Consider the following 15,807-nt stretch of genomic DNA (forward strand, 5'->3'; position numbering starts at 1 on the left):
TAGAAAACATGTGCGACATGATCAGCGAGTACTCACGGGTCATCATTGTGGCCTACAATGCTGAGGTTGACGGTTGTGAACCTATAGTTGTCCACCGCCATGCTATTTAGGTATTTGAATCATTTGCACCGAAAGATGGGGATCTGTAGATTCACTCCATAGTCGAGTTCCCATATTTCATCTATGAACCTATAGTAGGTGTTCTTTTCCTCTGTTATGTCATAGGCTTCTATCCGAATGTCCCTGTTTTGGGTCGTGCTCTTCTTGTCCTTTGCTTTAGTATAAAACGTATACCCATTAATATCATACGCTTGTCATGACGTAACTAAACTTGATGGGACACAATCCAACATTTTCACATTTTTTTTATCTACGGATTCACCATCTGCTAGGTTTTGGTTCTCGAACCATGTGGTGAAGCGACACTTGTACTCTTTCAAGATCCAATCATCTAAGGGACCTTGATTTTCTGTGTGAAGCTCTTTCAAGTGTTGCTAGGCGTACGACTCCACTATCTTGAGCTGCTGCAAGATGGTGAAATATGCATCTTCCACTGCTTTGTAATCATGATCAATGAATCTTTCTTTCCTTTGGTCCCTCTCCCAAACAACCTCCCCTCATATCGAGATACATGTACACCAATCAGTTTACCATCTTTCATGTAATCGATGCAACACTCAATGACTTCCTAGATATTGTAGCCCTCGATCATGGAACCCTCTGGGGGAGCATGATTCTGTACATAGCCCTTTAGAATGCCTATGTACCACTCAGACGCATACATCTAATGTAAGAATACAAGATCCAGTGCAATTATCTCATTCACGATGTGAACCAAGAGGTGTACCATAACATCAAAAAAGGATGGAGGGAAGCACATCTTAATTTGGCATAGAGTCTCTACCAAGTAACTATGTAGAGCACCCAGTTTTTCAGTATTGATCATCTTCTGTGCAATTGCGTTGAAGAAGTGACACAACCGTGTGATGACCATCTTTATGTATCCTGGCTTGATACCCCTGATTGCAATAGGGAGCATTTGCGTGATCATTACATGACAATCGTGAGACTTCATGCCGATTTAGCTTTAAATCTTTCATCGAGACTTGTTTCTTGATGTTGGATGTGTAACCAGTCGGGACTCTCACCCCACGTAAGCACTTGCACATTGAATTTTTCTCCTCAGGTGTCAGAGAGTAGCTAGTCAGGGGAAGGTAATGTTTCTCATTTGGTCTGTCTTTAGGGTGTAGCTCTGGCCTAATTTTAAAATGCACCAAGTCCTTACGTGACTTGATTCCATCTTTTGTCTTGCCCCGTATATCCAGTAAGAGGCCAATGATGCTTTCACACATATTCTTCTCAACGTGCATGACATCCATGCTGTGGCGAACATCTAAATCCTTCCAATAGGGCAAATACTTAAAGAAAATTAGTATCCTCTTTCACAGCATGCCGGTCAGCGTCTCACTTCTCTTCCTCTTTTTACCCTTCGTCGGCTTCCCAAAAACAACATTGATGTTCTTGACCATTTCAAACACTAGTGCCCCACTGCGAGGCTTTGGGCCAATGCCTTGCTTAATCGTATTATCAAAATGTTTCTTCATCTTGTGGTATTTGTGAGTTTTGAGTAAGAACCGTCAGTGTCGCATGTACACTATCTTATGTGAGTACGGAAGGTACACAAATGTGGTTTCATCCAAGCATGCTACACATCCTTACTTTTCTTTAACCTATCTTGATAGGCAAAAAAGAGCGGGATAATCATTGATGATAACGAAAATCATGGCTTTTAGTGTGAAGTACTGTCGTCGGAACTCATCCCAGACTCGGACCCCATCGTTCCACAGTTTCTCCATATCTTCCATCAATGGTTCCAGAAACATATCTATATCATTGTCAGGTTGTTTCAGTCCTTGGATAAGAATGGACAGCATAAGGTACTTCCGCTTCATGCATGGCCATGGACGAAGGTTGTAGATGGCCAGGACTACTAGCCAAGTGTTATGTGAGGTGCTCATATCACCGAAGGATTCATTCCATCTGTACTCAACACGAACATTATATTCCTTGGTTCTTTAGCGAAATCTGGATACATGATATCTGTCAGAGGGTGAACTCCTGTCACAGGGATCCTGGGGGACCCCTTTTTAGAGATTCGGCCGGGGGGATGATCCTGAATATGTTCGCCGGAGAAATAAATGGGTATGAATGCGATGGCCGGTGGTGTGGAGTGATCTAATGCGGAAAGGAGTAAATGTGCTAGTGTTTAGACAGGTTCGGACCGCACGGGGGCGTAACACCCTACTCCTGTATGGATACTATATACGCCCTGAGAAAGTCCCTCAAGGATGTTGCTGGTTACAAGAATGTTTATCTATCTTAGAGCCTGGGGCTCTTTGTTCTTCGGCCGGTGATCTTCTCTTCTCTGCTTATGAGCAATTATTTCCTCTTTCGAAGCTTGTCTTTCTTTTTTCTCCTCTTTTTCCCTCATCTTTTTCCCTGCGCTGCCGGCTGCTTTAAATACCCGCCGGCAGCAGCGTGCCCCGAACGGGAGGGGGAGCACGAGTTCTCAGACACCATAAATGGAAAGGGCGTCATCATTTCCTCTGCGCGAAGTGACCAGGGGTGCAAAATGCGTCCCACGACCGGTCGTCCGTCACCATAAATGCACTGACAACGGGCGCCGTGGAGAGGGCCCACCGGGCAGCCGCAGAGCGGCCCGGCGTGCCCACCCTGTCTTGTTCCCCTGCCACAACAGCGCGGCAGACGGAACGCCTCGGCCCTTACGACGTTATCCCGAGACGGGCCGGATGGCACGGGATGGGACCCGTGCATTCAATGACCTCACGCCCTTCTGCCAGAACGTGGCAGGAACTGACACCGAGCGCGGCGGGAGCAGTTGGAGGTGACAGGCCACGCACGCTCTTTAAATGCGGCCTTGGGCTTTTGACTAGCTGATACCTCATCGGTGGGCCCCTCGGGGGCCACTGTCAGGGGGCTCTCTGGGTCGTCGGGGAACCGAGTGCTCGGGGGTCACTGTTCACCTCCCCGAGCACTCTCTCCCGAGAATGCCCTTTCTTGTCCTTGGGGAACCGAGTGCTCGGGGGTACTGTTCACCTCACCGAGCACTCTCTCCCAGGCACACTTGTACGGCTCCTCGAGGGACCGAGTGCTCGGGGGCTGCTGCACGCAACCCCGAGCACTCTCTCTCGGAACTTCCTTCGGTGGGTCCTCGGGATACTTGGGTGCCCAGGGGGCCACCGCTAGCGGCCCCGGGCACGTTTCTCCCGGTACTTAGCTTTCCTGGTCGTCGGGGAACTTGGGTGCTCGGAGGTCACCGCACACCTTCCCGAGCACGTTCTTCTCGGCACTTAGACTTCGTGGATCATCGGGGAATTGGGATACTCGGGGACCACCGACTGTGGCCCCGAGCGCCCTCTCCCAGGACTTGATCTTTTTCACCTTGCGGGGGAGATTCCGCGGGATGGCGCCATGTGGCGGATTGCTGGCCTGGCCTCGGGATTCGGGGACCCCCGGTTCCTGATACACCGACAACATCGAACTTTCTTCATTGGCTAGCATCATCAGGGTGTCGAAGCTTAGTTCCATCCTTCTTGCGCTTATCGAAATGCCAACACATCAGTTCAAAGTCCCTAGGGTTCGAGTACAAACACTGCAAACGGGAGATCATTGGCCAGTACCACATCAACATGGCAGGACTTCTTCTCCGTGTTGGAAGAACATCATGACCAGCAGTACTCTTCTTCTTCTTCGTGTTGGCAGAAGCATTTTTGTCCTCACAATCATCATTCCTCTTGTACCGACTCATATTGCACACCGGGCATCTATCTAAGGCTCCGTACTATTTACATTAGATGATACAGTGGTTCGAACATGCGTGTATTTTTTGCACATCCCATGAATGGACAGATAAGCTTCTTTACATGATAAATGGTGGTGGGCAAGGAGTTAGCCTTTAGAAGCATGTTTGCCAAGAGACTCAACAAATCTGAGAAACTCTAGTCGGGCCATCCATTGCTGGCCTTCAATCTTAGAAGTTCAAGCACCGAATACAACACCGTAAAGTCCTTTTCACAGCCCTTCGATTCTTCATACAAAAGTTTCTTTGATGCCTTCTGTAACGCCTCGAAATTATCTAAACCTCTCATATCCCTTAAAACATGTGGTTCTGCGTAGCACCCTCCAAATCAAAATCATCATCATCCATCATAACATCAATGTCGCCTTCGACTCCCTCATCATCACCATCCACTTGATCAGCAACGATATCGTCGTTTGATTCGCATGTACATTTTTTACCGTGTTTAGACCAACATGTGTAATCCTTGATTAAAACCTCTCAAGATCAAGTGTGATTTGATTATGCTTGATTTGTCCCACAATTTCTCTTTCTTGTAGTCAGAGTATGGATAATGTATTTCCTTTATCTTCTTAGTCAAACGTCTTTCTCGTGGCTTCAATAAAAGTAGAGAGTCCTTTGATGTATTGGCGCATCATACATCCATACTCTGTTCATCTTTAACTTCAACCACAAAATTTGATACATAAATTAATTAATAAGAAAATCATAATACAAAAGATTTTTTTAAAAATGAAAAAATTGGGCTTGTTATGATTATAATATATCTACGCAATTGAATCTACATTGGCGCAAATTTATAACTCAAAACAATATAAAATCATTACTCTCTCTCCCTCTACATCTAGATCTAGATCTAGATATATCAAAAAAAACCTCTATTCATGATAAAACCTCCTAGAGATTAAAAACATCAAATTCTAGCTACATTTTTAAAATATAATGCTAGAATCATGTGAATCTACACAATTGAATCAACATTGGCTACAAATTTTAGCTAATTTGGGATTCTAAATGGCTAGAACCATAAGCATCTCTAGATCACATTTAAACCCTAATTAAGCCTTAAATCCAAATCTAAACTTCAAAAAGATGCTAGCTAGGGATGCGATACCCTTACCTTAGATGGATCCTCTGAGGAATTAAAAACAAAATCTTTTCCATCTGTTTTCAAAACTAACGATCGTCTCTGAGCTGTTCTGTTCAGACACAACGAGCTTTATCTGAATGGAGCTCCATGCAGGAAGGTACTGTTTATAGATAGATTATTACAGATGGTTCACATAAAGAACCGTCTGTGAAAACTATTTTTTAGAGGCGGTTCCTTCTGTAAACTACTTGTGCAAATGACGTATTTCTACATGCAGTTTATATAAGTAACTACCTTTTGAAATGACACATTTCTATAGGCAGATCCTTATGTGAACTGCATATAAAAATAGACTTCATTATCATAGACGATTCACATAAGGAAGCGTATATAGAAATGCTTCACTTCCACAGGTAGTTTATGTGAACCGCCTGTAGAAATGGGGTTATTTTCATAGGTGGTTTACTTAAGTAACCATATGTGGAAATTAATTTTCACAGGCAACTCAAAACCATACAGGACACTAGCCTACTACTGAAACGATTTGTCATATGAATCGTCTATAAAATGAACTCTAGGTATCTTGAAAAATAGCTTTTGTAGCAGTGCTCTAGATGCACCGCCGTAGCTCCCAGATATTGTCCTACTGTTTATTGACATAGTAGCACATGGCGAAGGACTCTGCCACTATCCCGCCCACTCGCTCGCTCTCCTCCTCCTCCTTGATGCTCTCCGACTTCCCATAAACCCTAAACCTCCTCGACACTCTTTGAGTTCTCAGCGAAGGACTCTAGGCCAACATGGGGGGACACCCGCGATGTCAAGTAGATCAGTCCGGAGCCCCTGTGCCTTGAGCTCATCGCTAGCGAATAGCTCGAAGACAATGGCGACCCAGTGCATGAACGGGGCCAAGACAACATGCGACGGATTGCTGAACCAGGTGTCGTTGATGCATGCCGTCTGCGTAGAGCGTGTTGTTGCCATCCACGGAGAGGTTGGCCGGGACTGGGAGGGGCACGTCCATGAGCTTCCATTGTTCTCCAAATTTCGAGCTCTAAGTTTAGACGTGACATGATTCAATCAGTCCTAGCCTTCTCACAACCAGTTCCAGCAATCTCTTAAAAAAATTGAGTTAATTCGTCCGAAGTCCCATCATGGGGGCACGGATGAGCACAGGACGCATTGGCTTGGACTTGGGGAAGGTGGATGCAGGTGAGCGGGTCCTATTTGCATGTACCTATCCGTGCCTCGTCGTAGGGTGCCGGAGTCCGCTACTCATCGCCTAGGGATCCTCAGGTTTGGCGCACGCGCAGGTAGCCTTGGCCAAGAAGAAATAGATGGAGGAGTTCCTCACCTTGGACGCCCCCTACTCCCACGACGGACAAAGCTAAGAAATAGGATCGGTCCTGAGATTTTGGTGGCTCAGAGTGATACTAGAAATGAGCCTTATTGAATTGAAACATAAAAAAATAATGAATATATAAATTGTTTCGCGACACAACTATAGCATCACACGGATGAGATCGTCGCCCTCCACGTGGAGAAGCGCGAGTGCACGACCTGGAGGAGAAGCTTAATGCCGTGGGCCCTCTTAAACTCCGCATCTCCGCTTCATGTCCTCAGAGTCCCGCTGCCTCGAGGAGACAAGGAGTCAAGGTCCTCGTGTCCTAGGCTTCCAAATCTTTAGGGTTTGTATGGATTTAGATATTAGCGCTTCCAAATCTTTTTGGATTCTTATTGATTTGGAAGCATCTGACCCACCAAAGATTTGCAATAGTAATTTGGCCCCAATGAGCAAAGTTGCTTCCTATATGGGAGGGCCCCTTTGGGTTTTGGGGGCCAAGGCGGCTGCCATGCTTGCCCCCCTCCAGGGCTGGCCCTGCCAAGAAGGTGGAGGTGATGAAGCACCAGCCGGTCACCCTGTCACCAGACGAGCTCGCTGAGTGGAGGAGGAGGTTTGGGCTAACTTCCAGGGCACTTGCTTCTGGCGGAGCTCGTCGCATCGCGAAGACAAGAGGTGATAGCCGGTGGCAACGTCTTCGACTGTCTTCCCCTGGTTCTTTGGTTTCTTGCATTGAGAAAGGAGAGAGAGAGAGCCATGTTGGCGCCACATAGGCATATATATACTAACTACTAAGATTTGGTTATCGAGTGTCACACTTAAAAAGCTTAGGGAGCTAGATCTGTATTTTATTGAGAGTTTAGATACCTGAATGATTTTGCAGGAAAAGTTTAAGGATTGTCGGTGCATTTTAATTTTTTTCTATCGAGACGCATTTGTGTGAGCATTCTGGTGCGTACAAGGATTTAGACCTTTGTTGGTGTAGTCACACTTCCACAACTGCACCCTACCAAGAGATTCTACCAACTACCGAGCGTGCAATAGTAACTATTGTGCGCATGTGTGTTGGGCCATTATTTTGAGAAGGATTTCTTACTAGGCCACTTTCTTGTCACTTTTACTCTTGTCCTTTTCCCTCTGCATCTTCCCAGCGGCTCTACTTCCACTTCCCTTCTCCCTTCCCATTGTAAGATAAGGTTTTTGTCGTACCGTCATGAAAAGTTAGGTTCCTTTATCTATTAAATACAGCAGGTGTCTCGATTTTCTTTGGCCTGATATAATTAATAAGTTGATAGTGAGAGCAGTTATCTCAACAGAAGTATATATGTTACTATGATGAAATTAAAGCATGAATCATGTACGAGGGCTACAAGAAGAATCCAGTCATCTTTTGAGGGCTCAAGATTTCTCGATAGCACAATACGTTCAGATCCTGCAAAGAATAGGTGTTTTGTCTGGATTGAACATGCATGACCTTTTAGTATCTATACATTTCTGAAGTACCATAGAAACAATAAAAGTAGAGGAAATACCATAGATAGGATCTTAGGAACTATCACTAACAAAATAGTTACAGACAGTTACTAATGTAGACGTTTCTGTAACATGACTGTTGTCTGAGTGTGACAAGAGGCACATATGTCTTTTTTAAATCCCTCTGTGTCTCTACAATAGACACATGTTACAGACAGTTGTTTCTAAAATCCGTTTGTGTCTCTCTGGTAGACACAGACTGATGAAAATGATAATTCGTCTGTACTTAAAGATCATCTTCACGAAGGTGAATATATAGTCTGTTCATTTTAATAACCGTCTGTGTCCCGCAATTATTGGTCTTAAGACAGGGCCTTTTGGCGTGAGTTTTTTAGACAGAGGTGCCTACGAATCTTTACACAGTGTGCACACAACGTGTTGAGCTTCCTCTGCGGGATGATTTCTTTGGTGCTACCTCTGTAGCGTGCGAGCTTCCTCTGTTGGAATAACTAGAGGCTAGTATTTACCTTCTTTAGTTCTAAATTGATAGCTAGATTCATAGAATTATTGCGTCCAAATATTTGAGTTTCTGTTCAACTTAGTGGCGCAAGCTTCCTCTATGAGATGATTTGTTTAGAGCTTTCTCTATTGGAATTCATAGAGGTTAGCTTATGATCCATTCGTAGAGCTTCCGCTGTTGTAATTCAGCAGCAGACGTACGATTCATGGGCATGTGGTACGTATGGCTGAAAAGCGGTATGCTGGTGAGGGTTAGCTTATGATCTATGGTGTTGATGCCTAGGCCTGCTTAAGGAAGCTGTCTATGATGCTGGAACCACATCTCAATAAAGAAAATATTATATATGAGGAATAAAACTCACGTAGAAGCAAAAGTCCTTACCACAGAACCATGCATGCATGGATACGTACAGCTGCGCGTACGAGAGAATAAGCCATTTGGTTCTTCAGCACTTTGTACTACCGATGAGAAAAACTAGGCCAAAGGGGCTGACGTGAATATAGCTGCCTGCTTGCGACTGTTTCATGCTTCAAAACAGCTCCAATGCAACACGGCTCAACGCTGCAGCAGGCCATACGGCCTCGAGTCTGACCAATAATATTCTTACTCTACTCAAGTTTCAGGCAAATTATTCATGTCGTTTGAACTCAGATATCACTTCTCCATCGTTGTGCTCCGACTAAGCATGAGAAGCACCATATTCACTCGATCGTCTCAAATAAATTACCTATGTCCAACAAGACCGGAGTCCTATTATAAAGTCTCTACCCGATCATCGCCCTTTCTGTGACTGACGAAGTCGGAAACCAATACATATCCTGGCCGACAAGGCTGGACACATTTCACCCCTTGACTGATGAGGCTTGGAGATCATCACCATTCTGCGACCAACGATGTCGAAAATACGCTGTCCTAGCTAACGAGGCTGGACACCTTTTGTTGGTGACCGATGAGGTTGAACATTTCTATGAGACTTTATTATGAAACTCAGTGACTGATAAGACCGAGCAAAGATATGGCGCTCGAGTTGCTCACTAGAGTGATGAGTCTAGCATTTTTTTAATTTCATGCAACACATCATAGACAGGAGACTTGAGGTTGACCACGTTTGACGTAGGTTAATCGGAGGTATTTCGTAGGCTTAATATACGGATATAATTAACCAGAGTTTTTAGAGGCTCTAGGACTAAGAACTATACAATCTATGTATTGAGACACATACATGGATATGTGTAAAAAGAGGAAACTTATAAATTCCCAATGATGAATAAGGAATACAAGTTTTCTATTTTGTTTGTGTTCCTGTGTGATGAATAAAGAATACAAGTATACAATAGTATACTGGCATTACGCCATATGCAGAGAAATCTGAATATTTCTCTCGCGGAAAACAGCCGATCATCCTCGTGTGCATTGCCGTGGTTACAGGCAAATCCAAAGTCACAAGCTACCAGAATCGATAGGACCTGGATGTTTTCTTCTTGTTCTTGAGGTATAACCAACGGGACAAGGCAAAGATTCAGATCCAAACTTGAAAGTCCTAAATTATACCCTTCAACTTTCGCAAAAATGATCATCAAAACTTTCTAAAAAAGAAAAGAAAAAAACATCCATAGTTTAAGTTGTTAGGGAGATTCGGTAACGCTCTTTCTAAAATCGAAATAAAACGTGTATAAGTTTTATGCAGTAGCTATCTCACTGACCCAGGAAATTTAAGTTGTTATGTGAAACCGTTGCTTTGTGTGCTGCAGAATCTAGTCTGTTATAGGAATTTTTACTAAAACCAGTATTTTTTTGTTCCGGATCATAAAAAGATGCTCCCAACTAACTGATACATCATAATCTAGAATGAAATAAGTGCCTTTTAGAATCAACGCGATACCAACGGAGTCTTAATGGAAGCTGTCAAATCCGAATTGAAAGTGGGTGAATGGGAGTGGAATCAAACGAAGGTTTAGGTCCAAACTTGGAAAGTGGGGATACTTTTTTGACGAACATGTTTACACTGGAGTACATACCAACACTGCTGCTGAGGAGCAGGCCATACAGATCGGTAGGAATCATCAACGATCTTTTTTATTACAAGATTGATGCACGTAAACACACACCACAACACACCTACAGTGGCGGACACAACATTTTAACAATGGGCATACATAGCTAAAAAAAATTGTATTATCGTACTTGCGCCGCCGTGGTAGCGCTCTGTCACGCTGGCACATCCTCCCCTCGTTGCGCTAGTGCTTGCGCCGCCACAGTAGCGTCCTTCCATGCTCGCGCCGCCTCTCCCCATTGTGCTCGTGAGACCACCAAGCTCGGTGTCGTCGCCTTCCATCTCTTGCGTGTGTTTGGGCATATTGAGTCATCAGGATGCTGTTGCACATTTAGGCAAATTGGGAATTGGCTCATTGGGTATTGTTGGCGCATGAGTACGTGCCCCGAACAGATACGATGAGAGCCCCACTTATAAGAGGAGGCTCAAGCTTGAAGATGAACCTATGAGCCGAAAGGAGAGAGCAGAGAGAAGCATCGTTTGGGTATCTGTGGAAGTTTGAGGAATGGGGGAAATACCTTTGGGTCCCTCTCTCCGGTCCTTTGAGAGCTTATTTGTAGAGAGAATAGGTAGGATAAATTATCAGTTTGTCGCTAAGATATTATGTTATAATAATATGCATAGAGGTGTATTTGGGTATTTTACCTTTTTATATACCACGTGGTGGCTGAGATACTATAATAGCTATAATAGTATCATAGTGCGTCATCTAAATATCTTTAGGTTGGGGCGTTCCCCCAACAGGCGTTGACGACTTGCCGTGTTGGGCTTTGGTCATTGCATGTTGCCGTGTTAGGCTTGGTCGCTTGGGCCACTAGGAGTTGAGTTGTGGCTGTTGTAGTAAGAAAAAGGCAAAAGCCTAATGCAATTGACTCGGTACCAACTGGTGCTATCTAAGTCCTTTGGCACGTCTTCAACCACTACATGCCTCGTCGAGTCATCCGGCACGTCCTCAACTACTGCATGTGCTTCACCGATTTATCATGTATATCCTCAACTGACTGCTTGATCACGTTCACCATTTCAACGAATCTCCAGACATTCACTTCTACCATAAGGCGCGTCATAGCCGCTGCATACGATGGATCACTAACAGACTATACATATCACTATGTTTGATTGTAGCAGCATATAAATACATATACTACTCTTATCAATAATTAGTACACTCTACTATTATGTCTCAAACAAATATGATATACTTATTTTTTTCCGAAAAAAATTAGGTTACATTTGTACACCATACCCTCACTTGGGCCTGCTCCTGCGCACGCGAGCTACACTTCCCTTTGCCATGATGATCCATAATCATGACATTATTGTAAGATCCAAAGCATCTGCCAAGGAATATAAAGTTCAGGATGTTTCATAAAAAAAAAAGAAGTTCAGGATGTTAATCCTCTAGATCCACTATATGATCTCTGGCGGAGGCGAGGACTCATACTAGTTCCCGAGCCCCGGTTAAAAGAGGAGTCGAAAGGTGAAAATGTTGGTCAATGTACTTTGACCGGACAAAATTGGCAGATAGTGTCGCTTCAAGTGAGAAGAAAAACAATGCAATCGTGCTAGAGAAATTATGCTAAGGCTTGTTTCCGCGATTTTACATGAAGGACCAACCAAACGAGAAACATCAAAATTTGGCACAACGCAGAGCCCATAAAAATGCTGGCCGCTCCTGTACAAGAAAACCAATCGACAGCTTCGATTATTGGACGCCAACAATCCATCCATTCCACATCAGGTTCACTCGCAGTGCTGCTCGGTTCTGACCGCTCAGCTACCGCAGCAAATGGGCGACGAGGCAGAGAGCGAGCAGCGCGAGAACGCTACCGACGTGGCGATCTGCTGGGGGAGGGCCAGAACTCGCCGGCGGGCTGCTTGTCGGCGCCGTGCCAGCCATCTGCGGACCAATGCCTCCTTCGAATGGCATCGGCGTCGGCGACGGGCCGAGGTACGTCTCAAAGAAGGACGATGTCAGCGGCGGGATCAGCGGGGGAAACTGGTGCGGGCCTGCAAGAACGCGGCCACGCGGGCACAATGGTTCAAGAAACGATAAGCAGTTATACATAATCATTTGTTTTACATCCACAAGACCATGGTCCAAATTAAGAACAGTGGCAAGAAAACTAACCTGGGCATTGAGGCTTCAGTGACGTGGTTAGCCTGCAAGACGCAAACACCGTGGGCCAATCACAGAAGTGTTCCCAAAAGTCAAAGTTAAATTTGGTTTCGGAAAATTGCTTACGCGGTGAGAATCGTCCCGTTCACGTATCCACCGTAGCTGCAGGACGTGACGCTGCACCCGGCGCTGGTCATCAGGAGCGTGAAGTTGCCGAGCATCATGCTGCTGTTGCTGCACTGCATGCTCGAGCACGTCGAGTCCGCCAACGGCGCCGGCACGCAGAACAAGCTGCAACGAGCAACGACGACGGCGTCAGAACAATCCGAGACGGCGGCCGCAGCTGAGGCTGCATGATAAAATTCTGGAGGAGATGCGTGGAAGGCAGGGGAGTCGTGGTCAGCGCCTACTCCAGGTTGCCCGGGCCACAGCTGCACTGGACGCAGCGGTTGGCAGTGATTGCGTAGGTCCCGTTCGCCACGGTTAGGCCGACGTCAGACGTGAACGCGGGGAATGATGAGGCGCACGCTGAAACAACAGAGGAAGAGGGATCGAAATGGGTCAGTACCGTATCAAATGATGAAGCGGCAGATGAGGGATTACTGATGAATCGATGAGGAGGAGGACATAATATGATACCCTACTAGTTGCTGATCAATCATGGATGCTACTACTATCCTGTTACCGTTAGTCTGTTATCTGACAGAATATCTGGGGACAATGAGGATATGAAATCTTTCTCACTTCCTTCGCACACAAATACTACAATGATCAGGTCAGAACAATCGACACTGAAAAGGGGGAAGGCAAAAATGACAGGAACAACAGAACGTACAGAGCAATGCTACTACCTTTATGCAGAAAATGATTTTTCTTGCTAAAGGGCTCATGCTCATCTGTCTGTTCTGGCTCCTGAGTCCTCTGTTAACAACTGACAGTAACACACACATGGCGCGCACTCTGTTACTACTGAACAACGTTCCAGTATTCAAAACAGAGTACCGACTCACACTTTTGACGCAACAGTACAGTGTGCTCTGTATGCTCGCTCTTAATCGTGAAAATGTGTCTTGCACTCGTGCTGCATGCTTCACTTCTTTTCTGTCCCCTTTTCATGTGTAATGAAAACATGGACGGGACCAGATTAAAGTGTTTGGTTTGAGGAATGTGATGGTGATGGATCATCGATCTTAACTCCGAACCTAGTACACTTGTTTTGCTTGAGGAGTGCAACAGGTTGATCCATCATCAACTCATTCTTCACAAGCATATGGTTAATACAATTGAGAGGGATGGTGTCATCCCACCAAAATTGATGGGACGATCCTACGATAGACCACCCCATCTAGCATGAGTTGATCTCTCAGACTAAACATCCTATACGAGGCGTCTTCCAAACATACAAACTGAACAGACAACCTGGCATTACTGCAGAAATGTAGCAAGATCAAGCAACATTTCAAGTGTAAAAACTTGTGCTATTGGTGTGGAGTCGAGGCAGCTACTTCAGGGGAGTGATTAGCTAGTATACTGTTAGCTGGGTGAACGAGTTTTTATTCTTCACCGACCAAATTTGTCGGCAACCATGGGATCTAACCAACCAACTACGAACGGTATATCTCAGGCTCAGCAATGGTCCAAACCAGCAATGCCAAGAACCAGATCCAAGAAAACATGCAAGTGGTCAAGCAAAGGTTAGCTGAGCTCACCAGGCAGCGGGACGACGACGATGTCCCCGGCGGCGACGTCGGCGGTAGCCATGTCGTTGACGCTCATCAGGTCGTTGGCCGTGGTCCGGTACCGCTGCGCGATGGTGGCCACGGTATCGTCCTTTCCAACCACGTACGTCAGGTACACCGCGGGCGCGCCATTGTCGAGGCCGCCGAAGCACGCGCAGTGGAGCGGCACGAACAGCGTGGTCCCGGCGTCGAGGGCGGCGTCGTCGAGCATGCCGTTGGAGGCCCGGATCCAGTCCGCTGTGGTGAGCCCGCCGTAGACCGCGGTGGCGATGGACGCGAGCGTGTCCCCCGGGCGGGACACGTAGCGGACGGAGGTGGCCTTGCGGATGCCGTCGGAGCAGGCGCAGGGCACGGGCACGCGCAGCGGGAGCCCCGCGGGGAGGATGCGGTCAGCGGGGTCGGGCACGGCGAAGTCGATGGCGTTGGCGGCGAGGATGGCGAGCGGGTCGGCCGAGAAGAGCGCGGCGAGCTCGGCCAGTTTGAGGTCGGCGTAGAGGGTGTAGGAGAGGAGCGCGGGGCAGGCGGTGGACGAGGCGCAGGACTCGAGCGTGGACTTAGACACGGCGGGGGCGAGCCGCGTGGAGGCGACGGCGGCGAGCAGGAGGAGGAGGGGGAGCAGGGAGGACGGTGGTGGCATGACGGCTGTTGGGCTGAGCGGGGGTGCGGTCGCGTGAGTCAGTGAGCGGAGACCGGACACTGGCGCTGCTGCTGGCTCGGGGCCGATCGGTGATTCGTTGGGCGGCGGCTGGCGAGAGCTGAGGATCAGCTGAGAGCGAGACTGCGAGTGATGTGATGGTGGCTGGGATCAGCGTGCGGGCTTTGGATCTCGGGCTGGGTTTGGTGTGCCTCGGCGCAGGATTCTCTGCGACTTCCAGTATTGTGCAGTGCAGCAGGATTTGGACTGTTGCAGTTGATCTCCTTCCGATGGAAACTGCCATGGGCAGTTGTGCTCGGTGTCCGTTGGGGAAAAGACATCTCACTAACGGTGCTGTAAAATCAATCTAAGTATATAACAATATATAAAAGTTAAATATTAGATGTATATGTATAGAAAGTAAATAATAAAAGAATGAATATATTTTTAGAATGTATGGAAAATAAATATTGAATGTATAGATATGGAAGACAATTAATATAAGATTAAATGAATTTTTAGAAGGAGAAATGAAAAGAATTTTTGCACGGTGATCGTTTGATCAACTCAGATGAACAACGAAGATTATTCGTTTCTACCCGACTCATATATTTTATAAAAATATAAAAGTATCGATATGTAAAATTACCAATAAAACGATAACGAATTTATTGTACTACATACTGTCCCATTCAATTTCAAACCTGGACTACCAGTGGAGTAGAGTTCGGACAGGAGTAGTAAATTGTACTACTCCACTGCGACACTAGCACACAAGCTCACGGCAGGCATTCGAAGCATTGCTTTTCAGGTTAGTCTGTTTGGACCTGGATCGGGAGAAGATGAAGGTTTTATCTGAGGCTATTGTAGGAAGCTGAGCTAGCATATTGAGTCAAAGAAGCTATGTACTACATTAAGATGAGTGCTTAGTCAGATAATGTCAAAATATCAAAGTAG

The 15,807-nt window shown here is 46.1% G+C and overlaps 1 protein-coding gene across 1 annotated transcript; it reads right to left on the reverse strand.

Moving 5' to 3' along the window:
• Nucleotides 1-11,898: 11,898 nt before the first annotated feature.
• LOC133901247 (lysM domain-containing GPI-anchored protein LYP4-like) lies at nucleotides 11,899-15,152 on the reverse strand. The gene is made up of 5 exons (XM_062342544.1): nucleotides 14,187-15,152; nucleotides 12,888-13,005; nucleotides 12,604-12,768; nucleotides 12,490-12,521; nucleotides 11,899-12,368 (listed from the first exon to the last, which is right to left on the reverse strand). Exons 1-5 carry the CDS (start codon nucleotides 14,851-14,853, stop codon nucleotides 12,136-12,138), a joined length of 1,215 nt encoding a protein of 404 aa, XP_062198528.1. The 5' UTR covers nucleotides 14,854-15,152; the 3' UTR covers nucleotides 11,899-12,135.
• Between the last annotated feature and the right edge of the window lie 655 nt (nucleotides 15,153-15,807).

The sequence above is a fragment of the Phragmites australis genome, chromosome 20 (assembly GCF_958298935.1).
Source record: "Phragmites australis chromosome 20, lpPhrAust1.1, whole genome shotgun sequence".
NCBI classification, from domain to species: Eukaryota; Viridiplantae; Streptophyta; class Magnoliopsida; order Poales; family Poaceae; genus Phragmites; species Phragmites australis.

Excerpts from the sequence above, each read along its gene's own strand:
- LOC133901247 (XM_062342544.1), bottom strand. The coding sequence starts at position 14,853 with ATGCCACCACCGTCCTCCCTGCTCCCCCTCCTCCTCCTGCTCGCCGCC. Across the intron at positions 13,006-14,186 it reads CGTCGTCGTCCCGCTGCCTG|CGTGCGCCTCATCATTCCCC; the intron begins GTGAGCTCAGCT and ends CTGTTGTTTCAG. Across the intron at positions 12,369-12,489 it reads ACTGAAGCCTCAATGCCCAG|GCCCGCACCAGTTTCCCCCG; the intron begins GTTAGTTTTCTT and ends GCGTTCTTGCAG.